We start from the raw sequence: 20,798 nt of genomic DNA, 5'->3' as shown, positions 1-20,798 counted from the left end.
GCTACCTGCCGCCCCTCAATTAGTTGGGAGGCGCAGAGATGACCGATATCCCAGATTTCTATTATCACAACCAAGTGGTTCTAAACAAGAACAACCAGTTTGTGAATTAGTAAGGTCCTCAAGAAGAAAGGTTTATTAATTAAACAAAGGTTATCTATATTTCAACTCATTCTGAGGAAATTACTGATTCTAAATTGAGTAAATAATTTTACTAAGAATATATGTCTCTGATGTATAGGGTTCTGAGCTGTCGGCCTACAATAGGCCATGCATTTGGTTGCAGATATACAGGTGCTACGACTGTCCACTGGCGTTTCCGCCATGGATTTGTTTGGATGGGTGCCATACAGTATTCAGTGCCCATGATGTGTTCACGTTATTCCAAGAAGGCGTAGCAGTCGGACGTGTGTTTGTCTTGTCTTGTCCCGCGTAAATAGTCCTCGTATTTTTTGTATACATTTCGTATATATTTTAATTTCACTTTCCATCTTGGAACTGAATATACATTCCCGCAACCCGCCTCACCCAATGTGGTACGGATCTGCTATTTTTTATACTTTAGAACCGTAACCCCAATCAGAAGCTAGCCAGATAACTAGCTACTAGCTAGTAGTCAGTTAGCCACTGCTGCGGTCTTCGCCCTTAACTCGGACACCAGCCAGCTTCAGCTCGGGCAAATACCTGCCAGTCTGCAGGCGCGATATCAACCCAGAGAATATAAGACTGCTTTTTCTCTACCACATCACCGGATTCCTGACGCAAGCTCTGGACAATTACACCGGATCATCGTCGCTAGCTAGCTGCAACCAGGTGGCTACTACTGGCTAATACCTCTGTCCCGAAACAAGCACCAGTTAGCCTTGAGCTAGCCTCGAGCTAGGCCCATCTGCCGGCTAGCCGAAGAGGCCTACCAGCGAATTATTGGGCTACAATACCTCTTTTGCCAATTGGACTGGACCCTTTATTGCCGACACGGAGCCCCGCCGATCCATCACGACTGGTCTGCCGACGTAATTGTCCGAGGTGGTTTCAACAGGCTTTTCCATTGCAACGTTTTTGAATACCCATCTGCTAATTATTAGCTGTCTTATCGGCTGCTATCTAAATAAATATACCGGACAATTTTTTTTTTCTTTTTCCTGGGTCACTATATCTATTTTGCCAATTGGATCGATCCCCTCTACCACACGGAACCCCACTAATCTACCGACGGAAACGAACGAGGTGACAAAAAATAAAATTAAAAAAAATAAAATAAAAACAGACCTCCATCCTATGTTATCTTGCTACCGATAGCCAGCTACCCGGCCAGCTGTCTGGATCGCCGTGCCCCCAACCAACCTCTACTCACTGGACCCTTATGATCACTCGATTAAGCATGCCTCTCCTTAATGTAAATATGCCTTGTCCATTGCTGTTCTGGTTAGTGTTTATTGGCTTATTTCACTGTAGAGCCTCTAGCCCTGCTCACTATATATCCAACCTCTCAGTTCCACCACCCACATATGCGATGACATCACCTGGTTTCAATGATGTTTCTAGAGACTATATCTCTCTCATCATCACCCATTACCTAGGTTTACCTCCACTGTATTCACATCCTACCATACGTTTGTCTGTACATTATTCCTTGAAGCTATTTTATCGCCCCCAGAAACTTCCTTTTACTCTCTGTTCTAGACGTTCCAAACGACCAATTCTCATAGCTTTTAGCCGTACCCTTATCCTACTCCTCCTCTGTTCCTCTGGTGATGTAGAGGTGAATCCAGGCCCTGCAGTACCTAGCTCCACTCCTATTCCCCAGGCGCTCTCTTTTGATGACTTCTGTAACCGTAATAGCCTTGGTTTCATGCATGTTAACATTAGAAGCCTCCTCCCTAAGTTTGTTTTGTTCACTGCTTTAGCACACTCTGCCAACCCAGATGTTTTAGCCGTGTCTGAATCCTGGCTTAGGAAGACCACCAAAAATTCTGACATTTTCATCCCTAACTACAAGATTTTCAGACAAGATAGAACGGCCAAAGGGGGCGGTGTTGCAATCTACTGCAAGGATTGCCTGCAGAGTTCTGTTTTACTATCCAGGTCTGTTCCGAAACAATTTGAACTCCTACTTTTAAACATCCACCTCTCTAAAAACAAGTCTCTCACTGTTGCCGCCTGCTATAGACCACCCTCTGCCCCCAGCTGTGCTCTGGACACCATTTGTGAACTGATTGCCCCCCATCTATCTTCAGAGCTTGTGCTGCTAGGCGACCTAAATTGGAACATGCTTAACACCCCAGCCATCCTACAATCTAAGCTTGATGCCCTCAATCTCACACAAATTATCAATGAACCTACCAGGTATCACCCCAATTCCGTAAACACGGGTACCCTCATAGACATCATCCTAACCAACTTGCCCTCCAAATACACCTCTGCTGTTTTCAACCAAGATCTCAGCGATCACTGCCTCATTGCCTGTATCCGTAATGGGTCAGCGATCAAACGACCTCCACTCATCACTGTCAAACGCTCCCTGAAACACTTCAGCGAGCAGGCCTTTCTAATCGACCTGGCCGAGGTATCCTGGAAGGATATTGATCTCATCCCGTCAGTAGAGGATGCCTGGATATTTTTTAAAAATGCCTTCCTCACCATCTTGAATAAGCATGCCCCATTCAAGAAATTTAGAACCAGGAACAGATATAGCCCTTGGTTCTCTCCTGACCTGACTGCCCTTAACCAACAGAAAAACATCCTATGGCGTTCTGCATTAGCATCGAACAGCCCCCGTGATATGCAACTTTTCAGGGAAGCTAGAAACCAGTATACACAGGCAGTTAGAAAAGCCAAGGCTAGCTTTTTCAAGCAGAAATTTGCTTCCTGCAACACAAACTCAAAAAAGTTCTGGGACACTGTAAAGTCCATGGAGAATAAGAACACCTCCTCCCAGCTTCCAACTGCACTGAAGATAGGAAATACTGTCACCACCGACAAATCCATTATAATTGAGAATTTCAATAAGCATTTTTCTACGGCTGGCCATGCTTTCCACCTGGCTACCCCTACCCCGGTCAACAGCACTGCCCTCCCCTCTGCTACTCGCCCAAGCCTTCCCCATTTCTCTTTCTCCCAAATACAGTCAGCTGATGTTCTGAAAGAGCTGCAAAATCTGGACCCTTACAAATCAGCCGGGCTAGATAATCTGGACCCTTTCTTTCTAAAACTATCTGCTGAAATTGTTGCCACCCCTATTACCAGCCTTTTCAACCTCTCTTTCGTGTCGTCTGAGATTCCCAAAGATTGGAAAGCAGCTGCGGTTATCCCCCTCTTCAAAGGGGGAGACACTCTAGACCCAAACTGCTACAGACCTATATCTATCCTACCCTGCCTTTCTAAGGTCTTCGAAAGCCAAGTCAACAAACAGATTACCGACCATCTCGAATCCCACCATACCTTCTCCGCTATGCAATTTGGTTTCAGAGCTGGTCATGGGTGCACCTCAGCCACGCTCAAGGTCATAAACGATATCTTAACCGCTATCGATAGGAAACAGTACTGTGCAGCCATATTCATTGACCTGGCCAAGGCTTTTGACTCTGTCAATCACCACATCCTCATCGGCAGACTCGACAGCCTTGGTTTCTCTAATGATTGCCTCGCCTGGTTCACCAACTACTTCTCTGATCGAGTTCAGTGTGTCAAATCGGAGGGTCTGTTGTCCGGACCTATGGCAGTCTCTATGGGGGTGCCACAGGGTTCAATTCTTGGACCGACTCTCTTCTCTGTATACATCAATGATGTCGCTCTTGCTGCTGGTGAGTCTCTGATCCACCTCTACGCAGACGACACTATTCTGTATACTTCTGGCCCTTCTCTTGACACTGTGTTAACAACCCTCCAGGCGAGCTTCAATGCCATACAACTCTCCTTCCGTGGCCTCCAATTGCTCTTAAATACAAGTAAAACTAAATGCATGCTCTTCAACCGATCGCTGCCTGCACCTGCCCGCCTGTCCAGCATCACTACTCTGGACGGCTCTGACTTAGAATATGTGGACAACTACAAATACCTAGGTGTCTGGTTAGACTGTAAACTCTCCTTCCAGACTCACATCAAGCATCTCCAATCCAAAGTTAAATCTAGAATCGGCTTCCTATTCCGCAACAAAGCATCCTTCACTCATGCTGCCAAACATACCCTTGTAAAACTGACCATCCTACCAATCCTCGACTTCGGTGATGTCATTTACAAAATAGCCTCCAAAACCCTACTCAATAAATTGGATGCAGTCTATCACAGTGCCATCCGTTTTGTCACCAAAGCCCCATATACTACCCACCACTGCGACCTGTACGCTCTCGTTGGCTGGCCCTCGCTTCACACTCGTCGCCAAACCCACTGGCTCCAGGTCATCTACAAGACCCTGCTAGGTAAAGTCCCCCCTTATCTCAGCTCGCTGGTCACCATAGCAACGCCCACCCGTAGCACGCGCTCCAGCAGGTATATCTCTCTGGTCACCCCCAAAACCAATTCTTCCTTTGGCCGCCTCTCCTTCCAGTTCTCTGCTGCCAATGACTGGAACGAACTACAAAAATCTCTGAAACTGGAAACACTTATCTCCCTCACTAGCTTTAAGCACCAGCTGTCAGAGCAGCTCATAGATTACTGCACCTGTACATAGCCCATCTATAATTTAGCCCAAACAACTACCTCTTTACCTACTGTATTTATTTATTTTGCTCCTTTGCACCCCATTATTTCTATCTCTACTTTGCACCTTCTTCCACTGCAAACCAACCATTCCAGTGTTATTTTTTTTTACTTGCTATATTGTATTTACTTCGCCACCATGGCCTTTTTATATATTTTTTAATTTATTTATATATATATCTTGTTTGCCTTCACCTCCCTTATCTCACCTCACTTGCTCATATTGTATATAGACTTATTTTCACTGTATTATTGACTGTATGTTTGTTTTACTCCATGTGTAACTATGTGTTGTTGTATGTGTCGAACTGCTTTGCTTTATCTTGGCCAGGTCGCAATTGTAAATGAGAACGTGTTCTCAATTTGCCTACCTGGTTAAATAAAGGTGAAATAAATAAAAAAATAAAAAATGTGCGTGATGTAATGTGTGTGTGACGTCCTCAGAAAGTGGGCCACATGGGTTCCATATGGCCAGGACAAGGGTTTGGGGTTTAGGTAATGGGCAGGCCTGCGGAAAAAGTAGAGCCAAGGGTTGATGGTTTACAAAAGGGGTCAAGATAAAGGGGTTGGGTTTGACAACTTCGACATAAGACTCTCACTCCTAAAGAACCTTTCTATTATTAAACTGTAATAGTAGTAATAGTAGTAGTATAGATCCTAGGTCTGACATAGACAAAAATAATGCAAAGTGGCTATTAAATCGATCATTAACTAGTTGTAGGCCATATTCAACCATAAACCAGAATTCATATTTTGATCAAGTGCACAAAAAGGAAGAGCAGGTAAAAAATAAATAAAGGATCACAGCAAGAAAATGCCAGTCATTCCCTATTGAGCAAATCTGAGAATATGTCCTTCAGGGGATAAAGGGTAAACTTGTTGGCTATCCCGTCCCCTTGCCATGTCAATATGATGCGCAATATCCTCCTACACTCTTAGGGCGAAAAAAGGTGCTATCTAGAACCTAAAAGGGTTCTTCAGCTTTCCCCATAGGAGATGGAACCCTTTTTCTGAGAGTGTATACTACAATAGATATGCTATTATAATACACATATCATGAGAGTAACACAAGCTAAGCAAAACCACACTAAAAAACTTTTTGTATAGTCAAATGTAGGCTATTCTGGTTTTGTGCTTAGCAGTGCACTCGCTGTTCTGTAAAATTAGACTATGTGGCCAAAGAGAAGTTTGAATCAAAGTTTTTTTTAAATCCACTAACAGGCTGCTGAAATACACTGTAGTCAATTCTGATATAGACATAATCATATGAGAGCATTGAAATTGTGATCATCTCACCTTATCAAGGCAGTTGACTTTCTCCGTCGGATAGACAATTTTCCCACAGCGCGCACACGGAGGGTTCATTTTCAAATATTCGTCTTATTCCCCACGACAATAAATCAAATGTATTAGTGTGCAAATAGTTCTTTGAAATCTGGTAACAGCTTTACTTCACATCCCGAGGTCAAGTCGGTAGAAATAAACAAAGTAGCGCGTCTCTCAGAGTTCGCACAGTCACTATCCTGTCCTGAGTGGATGCCGCATTACAATTGAACAGACGTAAACTGTGGCTGCTTGTGTGACACAGCACCTACCACGATCCAAGCCGTTTGATTCAGCGACAGCGCCAAGCCAGGACCACATGATGTTCCTGCGTTCTTTATATATGAGAGAGAGAGAGAGAGAGAGAGAGAGAGAGAGAGAGAGAGAGAGAGAGAGAGAGAGAGAGAGAGCGTCCAAACTAGGCAGCAAATGAAATTCAACATAAGCATATTCAATTTAACGTACTGCTGAAAGCTGATGGGTAGGCTAAAATTGTTGTCGTAGGCAACAAAATATAAGCAATTTTTACTTGTTTACCAAGCATCACATGAACGGTTATCTTTACAATCTGTCATTTAATTTCACAATCTTTTACTTTGCAATCTTTTCATTTAAAAAAGACTCATAATTCTCTGTAGAACCACCCTGTTTTGTTTCCATCATCCATGACAATCCTAAATCTGTGGACCAGCAGCACAACTGAAAGATGAGCACAGGCAGAAAATGTCCCATGGTAATTTGTGTGAAGACAAAGAGACTGGCAGCATTACATAACAAATTCAGTGGGAAGAAGATCAAAGGATCCCATACTGAGGTTTTTGTTTGTATGAGTGCAAGTTAGTCACGAAATATAGGCACGACCACATACACAACAGATCTAGAAATCCCAATCACAACAAACCACCTGAAAAAGTGGGTGTGCATCCCCATGTGCATTTGGAATTTGCAATAATTTCCCATCTTAAAAGCATTTTCAGTACAATACCCATACCAAATGACTCACTCTCTCATTATGGTCGACTGCAAACCATTTCCACCCCACAGGTCTGTGTCCTGAAGTGACATAACAGCAGCAGTCAATCAATGAAGTGTTATGGGAAATAGAGGTTCTTGAGGAATAGATACAGTGAGGGAAAAAAGTATTTGATTCCCTGCTGATTTTGTACGTTTGCCCCACTGACAAAGAAATGATCAGTCTATAATTTTAATGGTAGGTTTATTTGAACAGTGAGAGACAGAATGACAACAAAAAAATCCAGAAAAACGCATGTCAAAAATGTTATAAATTGATTAGCATTTTAATGAGGGAAATAAGTATTTGACCCCCTCTCAATCAGAAAGATTTCTGTCTCCCAGGTGTCTTTTATACAGGTAATGAGCTGAGATTAGGAGCACACTCTTAAAGTTCTCCTAATCTCAGTTTGTTACCTGTATAAAAGACACATGTTCACTTTTTGCCAGTCCTGTCTGGTCCAGCGACGGTGGGTTTGTGCCCATAGGCGACGTTGTTGCCGGTGATATCTGGTGAGGACCTGCCTTACAACAGGCCTACAAGCCCTCAGTCCAGCCTCTCTCAGCCTATTGTGGACAGTCTGAGCACTGATAGAGGGATTGTGCGTTCCTGATGTAACTCGGGCAGTTGTTGTTACCATCCTGTACCTGTCCCGCAGGTGTGACGTTCAGATGTACCGATCCTGTGCAGGTGTTGTTACACGTGGTCTGCCACTGCGAGGACGATCAGCTGTTCGACCTGTCTCCCTGTAGCGCTGTCTTAGGCGTCTCACAGTATGGACATTGCAATTAATTGCCCTGGCCACATCTGCACATCCTCATGCCTCCTTGCAGCATACCCAAGGCATGTTCATGCAGATGAGCAGGGACCGTAGGCATCTTTCTTTTGGTGTTTTTCAGACTCAGTAGAAAGGCCTCTTTAGTGTCCTAAGTTTTCATAACTGTGACCTTAATTGCCTACCATCTGTAAGCAGTTAGTGTCTTAATGACCATTCCACAGGTGCATGTTCATTAATTGTTTATGGTTCATTGAACAAGCATGGGAAACAGTGTTTATACCCTTTACAATGAAGATATGTGAAGTTATTTGGAATTTTACGAATTAATTTTGAAAGACAGGGTCCTGAAAATGGGACGTTTCTTTTTTTACTGACTTTTTATATATATATTTATATACACTGCTCAAAAAAATAAAGGGAACACTTAAACAACACAATGTAACTCCAAGTCAATCACACGTCTGTGAAATCAAACTGTCCACTTAGGAAGCAACACTGATTGACAATAAATTTCACATGCTGTTGTGCAAATGGAATAGACAAAAGGTGGAAATTATAGGCAATTAGCAAGACACCCCCAAAAAAGGAGTGATTCTGCAGGTGGTGACAACAGACCACTTCTCAGTTCCTATGCTTCCTGGCTGATGTTTTGGTCACTTTTGAATGCTGGCGGTGCTCTCACTCTAATGGTAGCATGAGACGGAGTCTACAACCCACACAAGTGGCTCAGGTAGTGCAGCTCATCCAGGATGGCACATCAATGCGAGCTGTGGTAAGAAGGTTTGCTGTGTCTGTCAGCGTAGTGTCCAGAGCATGGAGGCGCTACCAGGAGACAGGCCAGTACATCAGGAGACATGGAGGAGGCCGTAGGAGGGCAACAACCCAGCAGCAGGACCGCTACCTCCGCCTTTGTGCAAGGAGGAGCAGGAGGAGCACTGCCAGAGCCCTGCCAAATGACCTCCAGCAGGCCACAAATGTGCATGTGTCTGCTCAAACGGTCAGAAACAGACTCGATGAGGGTGTTATGAGGGCCCGACGTCCACAGGTGGGGGTTGTGCTTACAGCCCAACACCGTGCAGGACGTTTGGCAATTGCCAGAGAACACCAAGATTGGCAAATTCGCCACTGGCGCCCTGTGCTCTTCACAGATGAAAGCAGGTTCACACTGAGCACATGTGACAGACGTGATAGAGTCTGGAGACGCCGTGGAGAACGTTCTGCTGCCTGCAACATCCTCCAGCATGACCGGTTTGGCGGTGGGCCAGTCATGGTGTGGGGTGGCATTTCTTTGGGGGCCGCACAGCCCTCCATGTGCTCGCCAGAGGTAGCCTGACTGCCATTAGGTACCGAGATGAGATCCTCAGACCCCTTGTGAGACCATATGCTGGTGCGGTTGGCCCTGGGTTCCTCCTAATGCAAGACAATGCTAGACCTCATGTGGCTGGAGTGTGTCAGCAGTTCCTGCAAGAGGAAGGCATTGATGCTATGGACTGGCCCGCCCGTTCCCCAGACCTGAATCCAATTGAGCACATCTGGGACATCATGTCTCGCTCCATCCACCAATGCCACGTTGCACCACAGACTGTCCAGGAGTTGGCGGATGCTTTAGTCCAGGTCTGGGAGGAGATCTCTCAGGAGACCATCCGCCACCTCATCAGGAGCATGCCCAGGCATTGTAGGGAGGTCATACAGGCACGTGAGCCTCATTTTGACTTGTTTTAAGGACATTACATCAAAGTTGGATCAGCCTGTAGTGTGGTTTCCCACTTTAATTTTGAGTGTGACTCCAAATCCAGACCTCCATGCGTTGATAAATTTGATTTCCATTGATAATTTTTGTGTGATTTTGTTGTCAGCACATTCAACTATGTAAAGAAAAAAGTATTTAATAAGAATATTTCATTCATTCAGATCTAGGATGTGTTATTTTAGTGTTCCCTTTATTTTTTTGAGCAGTGTATATCAGTATTTGGTAAAAGACCAATTCCATATTATGGTAAGAACAGCTCAAATAAGCAAAGAGAAATGACAGTTCATTATTACTTTAAGACATGAAGGTCAGTCAATCCATAAAATGTTATGAACTTTGAAAGTTTCTTCAAGTGCAGTCACAAAACCAAAAGGCGCTATGATGAAACTGGCTCTCATGAGGACCGCCACAGGAAAGGAAGACCCAGAGTTACCTCTGCAGCAGAGGAGAAGTTCATTAGATTTACCAGCCTCAGATATCGGCAATTAACTGCAACTCAGATTGCAGCCCAAATAAATGCTTCACAGAGTAACTGAACAGTTGATGTTGCGATGTGTCCGAGGAGACCGTGTGAAATCAGGCCTTCATGGTCGAATTGTTACAAAAAGGACACCAATTAGAAGAAGAGACTTGCTTGGGCCAAGAAACAGGAACAATGGACATTAGACCGGTGGAAATCTGTCCTTTGGTCTGATGAGTCCAAATTTGAGACAGCCGTGTCTTTCTGAGATGTAGAGTAGGTGACGGATGATCTCCGCATGTGTGGTTCCCACCGTGAAGCATGGAGGAGGTGGTGTGATGGTGTAGGGGTGCTTTGCTGGTGACACTGTCAGTGATTTATTTAGAATTCAAGGCACACTTAACCAGCATGGCTACCACAGTATTCTGCAGCAATACGCCATCCGATCTGATTTGCGATAAGTGGGACTATCACTTGTTTTTCAACAGGACAATTACCCAAAACATACCTCCGGGCTGTGCAAGGACTATTTGACCAAGAAGGAGAGTGATGGAGTGCTGCATGAGATGACCTGGCCTCCACAATCACCCAACCTCAACCTAATTGAGATGGTTTGGGATGACTTGGACCGCAGAGTGAAGGAAAAGCAGCCAACAAGTGCTCAGCATATGTGGGAACTCCTTCAAGACTGTTGGCAAAGCATTCCAGGTGACTACCTCATGAAGCTGGTTGAGAGAATACCAAGAGTGTGCAAAGCTGTCATCAAGGCAAAGGGTGGCTACTTTGAAAAATCTCAAATCTCAAATCTATTTAGATTAGCTTTTTTTCCCCATAGTTTTGATGTCTTCACTATTATTATACAATGTAGAAAATAGTAAAAATAAAGAAAATCCATTGAATAAGTAGGTGCGTCCACACTTTTGACAGGTACTGTATATGTATATAAAGAAAAAAAATATATATAGATGTATAAAAATTATTGTAATAGGAAAGGTATAGTTTGGCAGTTGAAAACATTATTGGCATTGTTGAATTTTATTTTCATAATGAGTTTGTTAGCTAAACTAGCAAGTCTATTTCTCGGGCCCTGTGCGTTATTTGGAAAATAATGCAACTCCGTGGAAGGTCAGTTCCATTCCGCTAGCAAGTCGTGGGGCACACCTTCCACGTTGTTCGTTATTTTCCATAGAACGAATAGCCCCTCATTGATTATCCCTTATCATAACGCACTAGACAGATAGGTAGGTGTTATTTAAGCTTGTCTAAAGTGTCCTTATCCTTCAATCCCCCTCCTCTATTGCCATATACATTGACTTGTTTAACCAATTTTTCACTAGAAATCACACAAGATATCTACAAGGAGAATATATATATTTTTATAGCCTGTATCTGGAGAAAATTTATTGTAAAATGAAAACAATGTACTGTGTGTACAAAGGCAGGGCATGAAGCTAGCTACATCTTGAGTGTAATTATTAAACTATGTATCCTACAGCAAAACAGCAAATAGAGTAGCAACATACATAGACACAATACATTTAAGGCATAGAGGTTTTTAACCATATTAAATAAAAGAGTAAACTATAAAGAATATACAAACTTTGTTCCAGGTCTAATTCCGCATTATCGGAAGCTCGTAGTTCACTGGGATGTCCCAACTCCAACCCTAAACCTAACCTTAATCATAACCCTTATTTAACATTTTTCAATTTCTACTTCAATGGGGTAGGGATGTCCCAAGGATCCCAGATAGCAAGGACTGTTCCCAGCGGAAAATTTCACTTGAACGACCCTCCAAGTGAGAAACTCTGAGAAACTGGTGTTACCCTACTCAAGTTGCAGAGTTGTGACGTTTCACCACTGACCTTTACCCTTTAAACCAAAAGATGACAACAAATCATATTTTGACAATTGCAACCTTATCAATATGGAGAATGTTGCTAGTTTAAGCAAGTTAGCTAACTTTAGTATTAGCTATCTAGCTACAATCTTATTTTTCGGACTTCAAAGGCAGGTGAACACATTCATGTCGGACTTCCCACTTCCCCATTTCCCCATTTCCCACGAGCAGATGAAGTCACCCTTATCTTTAAGCATGAAATTCATTAGCTTCCACTGAGAAAATAAATCACAGTGATTAGTTAGGACTTGCATGAAAGTGTTGTCGATTTATAAGATTTTAACACTTTCTCATATAATCTTAATAGGCCTACACCACAATTTCTCAGATTAATGAAATGTGTAGTCTAGGTTTACCCATCCCTCCTTCTGAAGAGGTACCCTCCTGCAAGCTTTCTCCCCAACCCTTAGCTAGGACACCTGATTCTACTGCTCATTAGAACCTTGATTAGCGAGGTGTGTAATGATGGGGTTGAAGCAAAAGCTTACCTACCCAGTAGCTCTCCAGCAGGATCCAGAAGAAGAACAAACTCCACCTTCTCTGATGACAAACTCCATCGCTGGAATGAGGCATTGCAGGGACACGTCTTCGAGCAGCAGAATCAAATGAATGATGCTTTTGTGGACAATGTCTGGTGGGGATAATAAAATGCTCATCAGTGATCTGCAATCATGGAATTTACATTGGATCTTTCTTATGACACTAGTCCAACCATACAATGTCACACAACTCCAATTTATGTCCACATCACAGCTCATAATATAGTGATGCATCCAATAAAGCATCACAGAAGATGAGGTCACCGTAACTCACTGGTACAGTAAAGGCTCGCTGTCTGTCATCAGATGGTATAATACAGTCTCCCCCAACCCTGGTCCTACAGAAATACGTGACATGCAGGCCTTTTTGCGGCAAATCGGCAAAATTAGCAGGCCTTTTTGCGGCAAAATTAGGGTCGGAAAAAAAGCCTTCAACACCTTCTGGGTCTCTGGGACCAGAGCTGATTGATTGGTCAACATGGCTAATAGTAGTGGAGAAACCAGACGGTTTGACAGAGAGAGAGAGCAGGCTGGTGGACAAGATTAATCCTGTGAGGTCCTAAAGTGACATAAGAGTAGAAGTCAATCAATGAAGTGTTATGGTAAATAGAGGTTATTGAGGAATAGATAGGCCTATTGATTGTAACAGGCAGCAGGATCCAAGCCATGGAAGAGGATGCAGCATGGCAAGGGCCTACAAATATGTTATATTATAACCTATTGAAAATCAAGGCAAAGCAAAAGTCTATCCCTGTATTATTTTAAGCCATCTGTTCATTTGTAATTTGACTCATCACTCACGACACAGCACTGTAGCCCATGATAGTGATAATGCCAGAGACGCTAGAAACCAGTGTTCTCAAAAATAACACGGCCGTGGTGCGCATCCGAGTGGCTGATAATGGTAAAATAATTGAGTCTGATACATCGTATACGTCAGTCGGTTACATTATCTGTTTCGTTCAACAACTCAAATACGGCAACTTCTTATTTATATATCTCGATAAAACTGTATTTAAAAAGTTGGGAATTCATTGTGATAGTTCAAGTCATTGTGATAGTTCAAGTCTGTTCTGCTATTATATTCAACGTGTGCCTTATGATGTCTCGGCTGTCTATGATAGGGGCCTATTTCTAATGCACTGCCAAGTTCTCTAAATAATAGATCACAAATATTTCAAAATAATATTGTATCAATTTCAGCTAGCAATAATTGTACTAAATGCAATGGTGGAACAAATATGTAGTTTCCATAATGGTTTTTACAATTTCACCAACCATGACTAAAAACGATCTATATGCGTCACATGTTCATTTATAAATATGCATGGCAAAGCATTGGACTCTCGACGGGTCAGATTGCAGTGGGTTCATACGATTGATAATTGTCAGTCAGGAGTGCTTGATAGTGACCCCAATCCGCTCTCTACACAATTTGATTTGGTCTTTTGGAAAATAGAAGTAACGGCTTTCACGTAACTTGCATAGACGGATATGTATATTATCACACACCTTGTAATACTTAATAGTTGTAACCTCAGAAAACAGTATATACTCAAATATTTGCCTGCATTAAATCTCACAAAAACGAACTAGACCCAGAACCATATGTATAGGTCAAGCCGTCAATTTATCCCCACTAACAACGAAACAGAATTTGTATTTTGCTAATTTACTTTACTAGCCAATGCAAACGCTTGTATTTTTTCAGCTCATGAATATTCAACTTAATTCCCAGTGTGCAACGCGGCTGTATGCTTGTGTTTGCAAACGTATTCCTAACATATAGTTAACCATAAATTACGTAAGAGAGTAAAAATAAAATGTGAAAATATCCAATTCTACACACGATGTGCGAAATGTACAGTCCCTAACCATTATCCAAAACGTGAACGCTGTAGAACGGTATAAATACCATACGATGACACCTACCTCCCGGCTGGTCCGAACGCAGTGGGATTTACACTTGATTGGTTCAGTCAGTTACAGAAATCCTTGATTCTTCTCTGCCCCCTCCCACTGTAGACCTTGACTAGCCTTTTGCTTGGGCAATAATTATTGTTACGTTACCACTATAAAAACACATTAAATAGCGTATGAAAAGCATATTTACTCATACTAGGAGCATTATCCAATCTTTTGCCTTCTTTGTCTCTTCTTCTATGTCTAAGGTCCTTTGTTCTATCCAGCATCAACTGTGCGTACTATTTAAAAAGGATGTCTTCGCTATTACAAGATAACATGCATTTGACGGACTGGTAGCTCATCTTTTACAGGGGGTAATTTTAGCGTTCCAAAGTGTCCTTATCCCCCAATCTCCCTCTATTACCATATATAATGAGTTGAACCAATGTTTCACTACATTTAACACAACAAGTGATCAACAATACATACATAACAAGACAATATTGTCAAATGAAAACAACGTACTGTGTGTACAAAGGCGAAGCGTGTACAGTGCCTTGTAAATGTATTCATAACCCTTGGATTTCGTCATATTTTATTGTTACAAAGTGGGATTAAAATTGATTTAATTGTCAACAATCTTCATAAATTACTCTTTAATGTTAAAGTGGAAGTCATTTAATATTTTTTAAAGATTAATAGAAATTAAATAACTAAAATATAGTCGTTGAATAAGTAATCAGGTCCCTGAGTCAATACATGTAAGAAACATCTTTGGCAGCAATTACAGCTGTGAGCCTTCTAGGTAAATCTCTAAAGGTGGGTTGCACCAACATGGATTAACAATTAAACTGGGTTAAATCAAGGTTAATCTATTAATCGTGCTGCACCAAATGTTAAACTTAGTTTTAAATTAATCATAGTTAAATTAAATCCTTCCTCTAATATAAGTTTAGTTTTCACTTTAAACCTAGATAAATGTTACGCCTGTTGCTCAATAAAAAAAAATGAATATACATTTAGATTGGAGATGAATTCTAAACTGCCACCTGATATGGTTTAACTGCTAAAATGGCAGCATATCTACTGTGGAGACCAAAACGATAGAGTTCCTCAGAGAATATTTAGAGACAGGTTATATCCTGTTGAATTTTATGATAATGATGAGTTTTCAAGGAGATACTGCTTCTCCAAGGACTCTGTAATGCAACTGGAAAGAAAGGTTGGACCAACCATTAAGCATGGGAGTGATAGGAACACAGCTGTACCCCCACTACTTCAGCTCTTGGTGGCCCTACAGTTCTATGCAATTGACTTGTGGAATCCTTTTTGGATTCCACAAGTCAACTGTCTGGAGGATTGTAGTCAGAGTGTCCAGTGCTATTGCCAGTCTGAAGAATCAGTACATAAGGTTCAATCCTACAGAGGAAACAGCAGCTGGATTTTATAAGACAGCTAGATTCCCAGGTGTACTAGGGGCAATAGACCGTACACACATTCCTATTCCCAACCCTGGTGGCGAGAATGGAGAAGTATTCCGTGACAATGGATATGTCGTGGGTAACTTAGCACTCCCTTTTTAAACCGCCAGACATCTGAAGAGAGAGAATAGAACACATCTCATATCCTGGCAAGATGTCTCATAATAGAGTTTTTGGAGTGTGGAATTTTTTTTTGTGCCTACAGGAGGGGCTCCACACGAAGATGGACACTACACTGACAATCATTATTGCAGTAGCAGTTCTGTATAACTTTGGCAGGAGACTGAGGAGGACCTACCTGAGGAATTTAAATGAATAAAAATTAAGTGGTACAACAAATCTCTGCTTAATTATAAACCTAGATTTACAAAACCTACATTAGCTCTAATCATAGATTAATTTAAACCATGTCGGTGCAACCCACCCTAAAAGCTTAATACAACTGTGTTGTGCAACATTAGTCCATTACAGAAATATAAACGAAGCATGTAAAGTGTTGGTCCCATGTTTCATGAGCTAAATTAAAAGGTCCCAGAAATGTTCCATATGCACAAATATCTTATTTCTCAAAAATGTTGTGCACAAATGTGTTTACATCCCTGTTAGTGAGCATTTCACCTTTGCCAAGATAATCCATCCACCTGACAGGTGTGGCATATCAAGAAACTGATTAAAGCGCATGATCATTACAGAGGTGCACCTTGTGCTGGGGACAATAAAAGGCCACTTTAAAATGTGCAGTTTTATCACACAACACAATGCCACAGATATCTCAAGTTCTAAGGGAGTGTGCAATTGGCATGCTGTTGCCAGAGAATTGAATGTTAATTTATCTACCATAAACTGCCTCCAACGTCATTTTAGGCACAGTGTAACTGTAACCGATGTGAAATGGATAGCTAGTTAGCGGTGGTGCACGCTAATAGCGTTTCAATCGGTGACATCACTCGCTTTGAGACCTTAAAGTAGTGGTTCCCCTTGCTCTGCAAGGGCCGCGGCTTTTGTGGAGCGATGGGTAACGATGCTTCGTGGGTGTCAGTTGTTGATGTGCGCAGAGGGTCCCTGGTTCGAGCCCGGGTATGGTCGAGGGGACGGACGTAAAGTTAAACTGTTACATTGATGCTGTTGACCCGGATCACTGGTTGCTGCGGAAAAGGATAATAATAATACTATAATAAAATACAAATTAATTACTTAAAAATCATACAATGTGATTTTCTGGATTTTTGTTTTAGATTCCGTCTCTCACAGTTGAAGTGCACCTATGATAAAACATTACAGACCTCTACATGCTTTGTAAGTAGGAAAACCTGCTAAATCGGCAGTGTATCAAATACTTGTTCTCCTCACTCTAGATGTCCTGGGTGGCAGGGAGCTCAGCCCCAGTGATGTACTGAGCTGTCCTCACCACCCTCCGTAGCACCATGTGATCGAGGGCCATACCAGGCACTGATGTAGCCAGTCAAAATGCTCTCAATGGTACAGTTGTAGAACTTTGAGGATTTTTTATTTCACCTTTATTTAACCAGGTAGGCCAGTTGAGAACAACTTCTCATTTACAACTGCGACCTGGCCAAGATAAAGCAAAGCAGTGCGACAAAAACAACACAGAGTTACACATGGGATAAACAAAAGGGATTTGAGGGCCCATGCCACACTTTTTTGCCAACTTTTTCAGACTTTTTTTTTAAAGGTATCTTTGCATATCTGCATTCCCAGTCATGTGGAATATATAGATTTGGGTCTAATGGATTTATTTCAATTGACTGATTTCCTTATATGAACTGTAACTCAGTAAAATCTTTGACATTTTTGCATGTTGTGTTTATATTTTTGTTCAATGTATTTTCATAATTCTTCAGGCTCTGTCAAGGTGTTGGGGATCACGGCTAGATAATTTTCAAGTGTTTCCATGGATATTCAAGCAGATTTAAGTCAAAACTGTGACTTGGCCACTGAGGAACATTTGCTGTCTTCTTGGTAAGCAACTCCAGTGTAGATTTGGCCTTGTGTTGTAGGTTTTTGTCCTGCTGAAAGGTCAATTAATCTCCCAGTGTCTGGTGTAAAGCAGACTGAAGAAAGGAATTCCTCTAGGATTTTGCCTGTGCTTAGCTCCATCCCGTTTATTTTTATTCTGAAAAAACCTCCCAGTATTTGCCGATGTCAAGCATACCCATACCATGATGCAACCATGATAAAGGCCCGCCTCATCTCAGCTCACTGGTCACCATAGCAGCACCAACCCGTAGCACGCACTACAGCAGGTATATTTCACTGGTCACCCCCAAAGCCAATTCCTCCTTTGGCCGCCTTTCCTTCCAGTTCTCTGCTGCCAATGACTGGAATGACTTGCAAAAATCCCTGAAGCTGAAGACTCATATCTCCCTCACTAACTTTAAGCACCAGCTGTCAGATCAGCTCACAAATCACTGCACCTGTACATAGCCCATCTGTAAATAGCCCATCCAACTACCTCATCCCTATACAGTTATTTTTTTTTTTTTTTTGCTCCTTTGCACCCTAGTATCTCTACCTGCACATTCATCATTCATCCATTGAACTCTGTAACTGTTTTAAAATCACCAATGGCCTCATGGTAACATCTCTGAGCAGTTTCATTCATCTCCTGCAGCTCAGTTCAGAAGGACGTCTGTATCTTTGATGTGTCTGGATAGGGCTGTTGCGGTTATGAAATTTTGTCAGCAGGTTATTGTCATGCAAAAGTCTGCCGGCTCACAATAATTGAACATTAATTAACATAAACACGTTTAGCATCTCCAGGCTCCAGGTATACAGGCCGCATACAAACCTCTGATGCGCTCCTTTGGAACATCTACATTTACAAAAGTCTTATAAATCAATTGAATATACAACATCACAATAAATCCATAATTTATTTTAGGCAGGTCTAAAGAAACATGATATGAAGAACATGTACTTCAGAGGAACAGAATATGAGTTGGCCTACTATATGTTATCTGGCTATGCGCCATGCCATAAGTTTGTTCATTTAGCAGACAATATACTGTATCCTTATAAGTGTCACATCTGCTCCTGCAACGCCCTCTACTGCTCATCCTGTGTCTCCTTGACCTGCCGCCACTCCCCCAGTACGCTCTCCCTCTGCCTCTCTCTCTCTGTGTGTGTGTGTGATTGTGTAGATGGAGACAGGTGTGCTGGAGTCAGAGCAGATCCCCACCAGCTGCAACCTGTTCCATAATCAAGACCTCTACAAATACTCAGCCCTGCCACTTCCACACTGCCAGATTGTAATCTCTGCTCAGTCAGTCTATGTGTCTAGCTATTTGTTATGATTAGATCATGTTATACTTGCCTGATGCTGTTTTCCTCTCCGCTACAGTTCCGGCAGCTCTAGTAGGGCTGAAATTTTATGAACTGACTTGTTGGAAAGGTGGCATCCTATGATAGTGCCTTGTTGAAAGTCACTGAGCTCTTCAGTAAGGCCATTCTACTGCCAATGTTTGTCAATGGAGATTGCATGGCTGTGTGCTTGATTTTATATACATGTCAGCAACGGGTGTGGCTGAAATAGCCGAATCGACTAATTTGAAGGGGTGTCCAAATACGTTTGTATATATAGTGTATATGGTCTGCATGATGCGACTATAGGCTATTGATGATTTGAGAAAGTAAAAAAAAAAGCTTGTGCTCTTTAGTTTTAAATGGGATATTCGGTAGAATCAATAGAAAAACAAAGGTATATTCTGAATCAGCTGAGGATGGAGAACAATCCACAATTTTTATTTAAAAACAAATTGAAGATTGAAAAAAAATTGAAATTCACACACAGACAAGGTGTGAATTGTTTTCCATCCTCCTCTGATTCAGAATATACATACTTGTTGTACAACCGACTAGGTATTCCCCTTTCCCTGTTTTGCTATTGAAGAGAGAAATCCGAATATCCAATATAAAACGAACTTTACCTCGGTGCCGAACCGAACCATATTTTTGGGGGTAGATTAACCGTTTAACTATCTAGCTAGCTACACAAAAACAACCACATACAAGAGCAACATTACAAATTACTTACGTGTGAAATGATTAAGGCAACCAACATCATTAATTTTTGCTCGGAACCTCATCTTCAATGTTATTCTAACTGTCATAAATATTTAGTTGCGACGTTCAATTTGGCACGCCAAACCGATGGCTCGTCTTCGTTATACGTCCCCTGAGAAACAAGTATTTTGTCTATTTTTTCCCGCTTTCATTTGGCTGCACTGACATTCTCAGTAAACCCTCAAGATGGCGCTCGGGTTGTTTTTCTTCCAGAAAGGAATCATGAGTCAAATAAAGCATCTGTACGAAAAGGAATATATAAAATGTATACAATTTGATACCGTTCAGAGTACTTTTTAGGATATTCCAAATATGGATTTTATTTTGCACGCATTTCTTTGAATTGCAGCATTTGACAGGTTAAAATGTTTGGATAATAATGTAGAAAATGGCCTAGATTGAATACAATTTTGCTAGGCCTAAAATCACAAACAGCATCATCAATTTATATTTGTATCAATCCTACTTGTGGCTTGCCCACTTTTCCTCTGTCATGTTTTAGGTAGGTGCTAACACTTTATAATAATTTTCATGAAAAATCTAGGCATATTTATAGCCTAGAGTAGGCTTACATAATAGGCCTATTAATAAACAAGTATTTCATTCTTTGTTACAATTTATGGACATGTATAGGAATATTAAACCATTCAAAAATATTGAAATTTCAGCCTGTTTGGGTGGGATGGAGTATTGGCCTGCCTGGTGACATCACCTGGTAGTCAATTAGTTAAGAGAAAGAGAGTTCCAAACCTCTCTGCCAATAACAGCAAGTTTTCAGTCTTCCCCTCCCTACTTCCTGACTAGCACAATTCTTGCTTGAGAAATTGGTTATTTTTGACAATTTGAATAGAAAACAATCACAGTAAGGTACT

At 41.7% G+C, this 20,798-nt stretch overlaps 1 protein-coding gene across 3 annotated transcripts in view; it reads right to left on the bottom strand.

Annotated features, from left to right (window-relative positions):
- LOC129823102 (LIM zinc-binding domain-containing Nebulette-like) overlaps positions 1–6,702 on the bottom strand; it is a 99,809-nt gene extending 93,107 nt beyond the window's left edge. Inside the window, exon 1 of one of the 3 annotated variants that reach the window (XM_055881857.1) lies at positions 6,291–6,702. In XM_055881857.1, coding sequence (XP_055737832.1) covers positions 6,291–6,467 — 177 coding nt within the window. In that variant the 5' untranslated portion in view covers positions 6,468–6,702. Of the gene's footprint in view, positions 1–5,991 lie in introns of all 3 variants that reach the window. The other 2 variants (XM_055881859.1, XM_055881858.1) reach the window with 2 other exon arrangements.
- Positions 6,703–20,798: the final 14,096 nt, after the last annotated feature.

This window comes from Salvelinus fontinalis, chromosome 25 (genome assembly GCF_029448725.1).
Source record: "Salvelinus fontinalis isolate EN_2023a chromosome 25, ASM2944872v1, whole genome shotgun sequence".
Taxonomy (NCBI): Eukaryota; Metazoa; Chordata; class Actinopteri; order Salmoniformes; family Salmonidae; genus Salvelinus; species Salvelinus fontinalis.
The sequence above is the reverse complement of the archived record's forward strand: the minus strand, read 5'-3'. Positions and strand labels throughout refer to the sequence as shown.